This window comes from Cibotium barometz, chromosome 52, assembly GCF_041138505.1.
Source record: "Cibotium barometz isolate CiBa-2024 chromosome 52, ASM4113850v1, whole genome shotgun sequence".
NCBI lineage: Eukaryota > Viridiplantae > Streptophyta > Polypodiopsida > Cyatheales > Cibotiaceae > Cibotium > Cibotium barometz.
Genome location: NC_141097.1, coordinates 26,769,053 through 26,776,519, shown reverse-complemented (window position 1 = coordinate 26,776,519; position 7,467 = coordinate 26,769,053). Strand labels below are relative to the sequence as shown.

The following is a 7,467-nucleotide window of genomic DNA, read 5'->3' as shown; positions in this document are numbered from 1 at the left end:
TTGCCCCGAGGAAGTGCCTGGAGAGCCTCCTCCAGTTCCGTATCCGAGAAGGAGGAGAGAAGGGAGTGCTGCAAATGGGCCGGCACAACCAGTCTCGTGAAGCTCCAGACTACCTCCTGAGCCTCTCTCACCCTGTCATCTGCTGGCTCAGCAGAGAGCAGACCCCTGTAAAAATCTGTGGCGATCACCCGAACCCTGGGGGGATCCACCACCACCTGGCCATCAGCCTGCCGAAGACGCCTGAGACCCTCTCGTCTGAAGCGAGGCCCTGTCGCCTCAAAGAAGTCTCGAGGCACTCTGTCTCCAGCCTGTGTCAAAAAAGAAGCCCGAGCATGGAATCGGAACTCCACCCTCCTCTCCTTGATGGATCTGATCTCTGTGCGAGCTGACTTCATCTGCTCTGAAATCCAAGGGCTCGTAGGCTCCCTCTCTTGAAGTCTCTGAAGGGAAGCTAGACTCCTCCGCAGGCTCCTCTCCTGCTCTCTGAAAGCCTCCAGACGGTCCAGGGCAGCCTGTCTGAGCATCCTACTGATCTCCTGCAAACCCCTGTCAAGATCGCTGGCTGCCGAACCTCTCCTGAACTAAAGCTCTTGCCAGACCTGCTCAACTCTGGTCGCAATCTCGGGCTCCTCTATGAGACAATCTGGAATCCGGACGCTCTGGCCTCGCTCTCCTCTCGTAGGGTCATCGATCTGGAGAAGCACTAGAAAGTGGTCTGAAAACGAGGAGCCTGCAAGTATACCCACAGTGCCACCTCTATCGCAAGCCCACTCATCAATGTAAAACCTGTCGATGCGGGAAAGGTTAACTCCTGTGGCCCGTCTATCCGAGCGCGAGAAAGATAAACTCCCCTGCAACCTGCCAAACTCCGAGAGAGTCCACGGATCCTGGCCTCTCACCTGCAGCACTAGTTCCTCCCAGGCAGGCTTAGTTCCGTACGTCGTACGGACAGATTCGTACGTACGAATCGTACCGTACGGTACCGTACGTATCCGTACGATTAGGTACGAAAATCGCCTGGATCTGCCCGTTGGAAGTGGCCGTTTCTGTCCGTTGGAGGTAGCCGTTTTCTGCCCGTTTTCTGCCCGTTTTTCTAGCCGTTTTCTGCCCGTTTTTTTTGGTTGTTTGCCTTCATCTCTCTTGAGTCCTTCTATAAAAGCCTCAAGGCCCAAGCCTCTCCTCCATCTACTCCAAGCAAGCCTCAAGCACCAAGCCCTACTCCAAGCCTCTCCTCCACCCTCCTCCACCCTCCTCCAAGCTCCTTCCATCCCACTTGAGCCTCTACTCCAAGTTCTCTTCCTCCAAGCTCTTCCCATACTTCATCTTCTCTACGCTCTCTCCTCTACTCCACGCTTCAGCCCTTCTCTTATCCATCATGCCTCGGGAGAAGCATGAGGCTTTTGATTTGCATTGCCTCAATGTGGAGAAGGACACCAAGAAGTCCAACTCCCATCATTGGACATGCCGATATTGCGGCAAGTCATACACTAGTGGAACAACAAGGCTTCTCCAACACCTTTCGAAGATTGGGGGACAAGTTGCCCCATGCAAGGAGATTCCGCAAAGCATTGCCGATGACATTTCGTGGAAGATGAGCCGCGGCTCAAATTCAAGTAGAGGAGCATCATCAACACACGCACCGGCACCACCACCGGCACCACCATCGGCACATGATGAAGCGGCCACCGGCTCTTTCATTGGTGTATCCTCCACTGCCACTTCCACGGATGCACGGTCCGCCTCCGCACCGGGCAAAAGGCAAAGGGTGGTGGAGCGTGAAGGGGTGCAACCCTCTCTCCACCAAGTCACGGGTAGTGTGAGAGGTTCGGTTGCATTCCTTAAGGAGCGGCAACGCCTTGCGGAGATAGAGATTGCTCGCACCATTATTGAATGCAATCTTGCCTTCAATGTACTCCAAAAGGAGCAATGGAAGAAGATGGTGACGGTGATTGCAAATGTGGGCCCATGTGAGGGGTGGACGGGGGTCTCTTACACGGCTATGCGCACAAGGAAGATTGATGAAGAGAAGGAGAGAATTGATCGAGCCCTTGACCCGATTCGAGCCGCATGGACGAAGTATGGATGTTCTATTCTCACAGATGGATGGAGTGATCAAAGGAAGCGTGGCATTATCAACATCCTTGTGTCTTGCCCGCTTGGCACATACTTCTTGCGTGCGGTTGACACCGGGAGAAGGGGGAGAAAGACAACCGGGAGTTTCATCTACCGCCATATTAGGCAAGCGATCATAGAGGTAATCATTATTTTACTTAAGTGTGGCTGATTTTGTCATTTGTGCAAAGCCCTCAACTCATATGATTTATCTACCATGTAGGTTGGGGCTCAAAACGTGGTGCAAGTCATCACCGACAATGCATCAAATTGTCGACGCATGGGCCGCTTGCTTGAGGAGGAATTCCCCACCATTGTGTGGACTCCATGTGCGAGTCATTGCATTGACTTACTCATGGAGGATGTGGCGAAGCTCGGCTGGGTGAAGAGGATTGTGCAACAAGCTACATCTATTGTCAACTTCTTCATGCTAAAGGTGAAGGTGCTTGCTATGTTTCGTGAGCATAGCAAGCTTGACTTGAAGAAGCCATCAGCCACCCGCTTTGCCTACATGTGGCTGGTTTTGGAGCGTCTATACGATGTGAGGCCCGCCCTTCGCCAGACAGTTGTTTCCACCATGTGGAACGATTGGGATGAGCACGTCACTGAAGAGGCCAAAGCCATGCAACGCTTTTGCCTAGAGGAGAGATTTTGGGCTAGAGTCCGAGCAATTGTCATTGCTATGACTCCATTCTATAGGCTCTTGCGGATGACAGATTGCGAGGGGTCCACCATGGGCCTTCTTGTCCACTTCTTTAGAGCTGCCCTTGTGGAGCTGGAGGCTTGCACAGACATTACATCTGAGGAGCGAGCACAAATCATGGAGATTGCACAGAAGAGATGGAGGTGGATGCACAAACCAATCCACGGGTTTGCAGCATTGGTACATCCAGCCTACAAGTCTCCAGTAGTTTGCACCGATAGGGAGCTTCGACAAGATCGGGATGCATATATGCTTCGAGCTGTGCCAGTTGATGAGCACAATGCCTTTCTAGAGGAGTTGGGCTGCTATGTTGATCAGAGAGGTCAAACCTCCTTTTCGTCTCCCACTTGCTGGAGGAGGGAGTCACTTGTGAAGCCCCTTTTTTGGTGGGACAATTTTGGGTATGGACTAGAGCATCTCCAACCCATAGCCTTAAGGGTCCTAGCCCAGGATTGTTCTTCGGGTGCATGTGAGAGGAACTGGAGTTCCTATTCTCTCATACACACGAGGATACGCAATCGACTGAGCACACGACAGTTGGAGCGGTTGGTCTACTGCCGCACTAACTTGCGCATGATGCAGGGCATTCTTAGTATGGGTAGTCCCAAGCAAGTAAGTGACAAGTCTAGACTCTAACTTGTCATGACTCATAACTTTTAAGTTTTGTGTACACTGTACAAACTCTAACTTTTGTGCCTTAATGTGTAGGTCAATGTTGACACTTTCACCTTGACGAGTGAAAACTTTGCAAGTGTCAATCAACAACCTGATGAGGAGGAGGAGGCAATCTTCATGGAGCTCTATAGTGAGCTTGTGGCAGCAGATAGTCGCAGCACCAGGAGTCAGCATGGACGGGGCCGAGCAGTTGGAGTTCATAGGCCTCCGCCTTCGACATCGGCAAAGGGTGGCCTCCTCACATATGTGAGGCGGGGATCCTCGAGCTCCAATCCCCGCCTTCATGATGATATTCCATTGCCCCCTCATGATGATACCCCACTGCCTAGAGAGCCCTTGTTTGATGATGATGGCAACCTACTTAGCGAGAACGATCCCCAGAGTGTCTCGTCCACCTTCGAAGAGTCCTCTTCAGAGAACTCTCTTGATGGACACTCTAGTAGTGATCATGTTGATGATCATGCAGATGTTGGTGATGATGTAGACTTTTGATATGTTATAGCTCTCTAGGCATTGGGCATCTATCTCCTTCTAGCCCATCGATGATGTATTGTAGTATGTAGTATCATGTATGTACGCATGTTGGCGGTCGCCCATGCCATGAGTTTTTGGCCTATCCTTTTGTAGCAATTTTGTACTCTAATGGCATGATGACATTATGTTCATGGTTCTACTATTTTGTAACTTCTTGTCTACAATTTTTAAGTTTAGGAAGTATTTTTTAAAAAAAACGTACTAATATCGTACCGTACCTCAAAAAATTTTAAGGTACCGATTAGTACCGTATTTTATCGTACCGTACCGTATCGTACCTTTCGTACTAACTAACCATGCTCCCAGGCAGCGAGCTCCGGCCCATGAATGGTCTCCTGGCTAAGGCCACCATGCTGCTCACCACTGAAGGAGAACGAGAGGGATGGCACACCACGCAAACTCGCAAGGGCGCGACCAGTGTCTCAAACGGGCCAGCATCCAGCTGGAGACACCTGAAAAAACCATAATCCACTGGGAGCCCCATCACTCGCGGGGGCCCCCCAGGGGAGGCTGGAGAGAACTCTGTGGCGGGCGAAGCTATGATCGCCATCTCCACCGGCCCGGAGTGGCGGTGGAACAGCCCCGCTGAACTGAACTCTGGCCTACCCAGCTGCGCTGCCCCGGGGCAGTGGGTGGTCTGGAGGAGTATCCTGGAGAGGCCGAGGGAGGGATGGTGGCTCGCGGAGAGGAGGGGGGAGAGCGAGGAGAGGATGGAGAGGCATCTACCAGAGGAGAGGTGTCAGGGGGGGCCGCCGGGGGAGGCGGGAGGGGGGGGGCTGGGGGGGGAGAGGGGAGGGAGGAAGGAGTGCTCTCCGAGAGAAGGGAAGAGCGGCCGGGGGGTCGCAGAGTGCAGCCCGGGATGCTCAGGAATCTGCTCCAAGGAGGGGGCAGGGCCCCCCGCGGGGGGAGGCGGGAGTGGGGTCTCCACGTGGGGGGCTCCACCGGCGGCCTCAACGGGCACTGAGACTGAATCCTCGTCCATCGGGGTGGGACCTGTTGGCCGCCTATCCCTGACTGGAGCATAAGTGCGGGTAGGTGCCTGGACGCCAGCCGGGGTCGCCTGTCCGCCAGCCTGTGCTGCCTGCTGGCGTCTGCGACGGTCCCTGCGGGCCGGGTGTTTCGCCGGCGAACCTCCTGCCATCCGCCAGCCTCCTGGGACTGCGCGGCATCCTCCGCCGGGGCCTTCTCGTCAGATGATGGCGCCTGCTGAGACGAGCCAGGGATGTCCGGTCTCTGAGGTGGATGGCCACCCCTCGGGCCTCCTGAAGGGGGTCCAGAGGCGGCAGAGCGTGAAGGATGAACCCCCTTGCGGGGACAAGCGCGTGCGAGGTGGCCCATCTCCCGACAGATGTAGCACTGGCTGGGGAGGCCCGAATACTCCACGCACTGTATCAGATGTCCTCCAGAAAGACAAGGGAGGAGGATCGTCTTCGGGAGGGACTCCGGTGACGGAACCACAACACGAATGGCCGGGAGTCTTGCTGCCCGAGCTATCACTGAGGCCGTTGTCGGAGGTGTCTCCACCACCTGCCTGAACGCCTTGCCAATGGATGACAAGAGGGGCAAGTACTCCCTGCGGAGTCCAGGAAAGCAGATAGTGATGGGGAAACTTGTCGCGCCTGCTAGCGGGTCAGAAGCGGGGTCGAAACCGTGAGTCCATCCCGCCAGGAACGCCCGGGATGAGCGGAGGGCAATGGGGCTCCGAGCCAGCACCGTCTGAGCTGCCTGGGGGGACTTGAAATCCACTTGGTAGTAGCGACGTCCCAAAAAATCGACGCTGACGATCTTGGCAGGCACGCCAACGAGGCTGCCTTGCACAAGGTCGCGAAGCTCTCTCCGCATCGGACGGCTACCCACTATCTTGCAGACCAAGGAGGAGGCCTCAAGAGCGGATACTGTGGAAACAAACAACTGCTGATCTGCAGCTGTGAACTCCAGACGGAGACCGGAATCGGCAGGGGTAGTCGGAGCGGCTTCCATGGAGTCCTCCAGAGGGAAAAGGCCAGAGACCGGGGTCACCAACGGGAGGGACACAGCCCTACGAGGGAACGGAGAGGCGGAAGGTGAGAGGATAGCGGGGGCGGAGCGGGGGGAGGGGGGAGGGGGGAGCTGAGGCGGGGGGGAGCTAGCGGTGGGAGGAAGGGCGAGGCGGAGGGGGAGGTGAGGGAGAAGGCGGGGGGAAGAGCCGCGAAGCGGAGGAGAAGGCGGGGGGGGGGAGAGATGGCGGGGGAGAAATGGCGGGGGAGAGATGGCGGGAGGGAAAAAGCGGGGGAGAGAAGGCGGGGGAGGAAGCGAGGAAGGAGGCCCCGCGGGGGGGGGGGGGGGGGGGGGGGGGGGGAGAGATGGCGGGGGAGGAAGCGAGGAAGGAGGGGGGGGGGGGGGGGATGGCGGGGGAGGAGGCGAGGGAGGAGGAGAAGGCGGGGGGGAGAAGGTGGGGGAGGAAGCGAGGAAGGCGGCGGGGGAGAGAGGCGGAGGAGAGGCGGGGGACAGGGGGGGGGAGAGGGGGGCGCGCGACGGCGAGGGGCAGCAAGGGGAGGGTAGACGGGAGGGGGGGGATGGGGCGTAGCTCGCAGGAGCAGATCGCGCAGCAGCTCTTTAACCTCCCTTTTTTAAGCGAGTAAGGGTGGCGGGGGACTTCCTTTTGCATAGGGTGATTGAGAGGAAAGATTATTTTTGCAGATGAACCTGATCCGGACCGTTTGTGGTATGTACTCATGCCAGTAAGATGGGTGTGGGACTGTTTTTCAAGAAGATGGGCATCCTGTAGCCTATGAGAGCAGGAAGGTGAAAGGAACCACTCTACTTATGATTTGGAGCTTCTAACAGTGGTCTACGCTTTGAAAAAGTAAAGGCATTCTTTTGTTGGGCGGCGAGTTTCGAGTTCGGGCGCTCATGTGTACTCTTTCAGTCTGCTACAACAGACATGGTGGAGTCCCTTGTCCAGTTCTCATTTACTGTGGACTATTTGTTGCCGAGTGAGCACATCATAGCAGATGCCTTGAGTCGCCATAGACATGTGACTCGTATCTTTGCTTCATGAGCAGAAAGTGAGTTCTTGCGTCTGATGTCAGATCTGCACTATGCAATTAACTTGGAGATTGCCATGAAGGGAGGGTCGAAGAACTATCAGCTACAAGGTGGATGGTGGCTTACTCATGCAGGGATGTCACGATGCTACAGCAGCCGGGTATAGAGGTGACTTTGGAGATGCTGAGTACAGAGCTTGGGCAAGTATAAGTTCCAACAGTCATCAAAGGATTCAAACAAGGACCGGAAAGACAAGAAGAGGAAACAAACAGGAGGAAGGTGGCTCTAACTGCTGATGGGGGAGACTAGCCCAAGCTCTCTCCAGAGAAGAAGGCAGGCGAATGTTTTTATATGTGGACAACTGTGCTCAGGTGTGCCTAAGAGGGACTCAAAGACGCAGGCAAATTAGTCAGCAA

At 55.4% G+C, this 7,467-nt stretch overlaps 1 protein-coding gene across 1 annotated transcript; it reads left to right on the top strand.

Annotated features, from left to right (window-relative positions):
- Positions 1-2,008: 2,008 nt before the first annotated feature.
- On the top strand, positions 2,009-4,320 carry LOC147609000 (uncharacterized). The gene is made up of 2 exons (XM_086788644.1): positions 2,009-3,427; positions 3,524-4,320. Exons 1-2 carry the CDS (start codon positions 2,393-2,395, stop codon positions 3,980-3,982), a joined length of 1,494 nt encoding a protein of 497 aa, XP_086644770.1. The 5' UTR covers positions 2,009-2,392; the 3' UTR covers positions 3,983-4,320.
- The last annotated feature ends 3,147 nt before the right edge of the window (positions 4,321-7,467 follow it).

Coding starts and splice junctions, on each gene's coding strand:
- LOC147609000 (XM_086788644.1), top strand. CDS start 2,393: ATGGGCCGCTTGCTTGAGGAGGAATTCCCCACCATTGTGTGGACTCCA. Junction 3,428..3,523: donor GTATGGGTAGTCCCAAGCAA/GTAAGTGACAAG, acceptor CTTAATGTGTAG/GTCAATGTTGACACTTTCAC.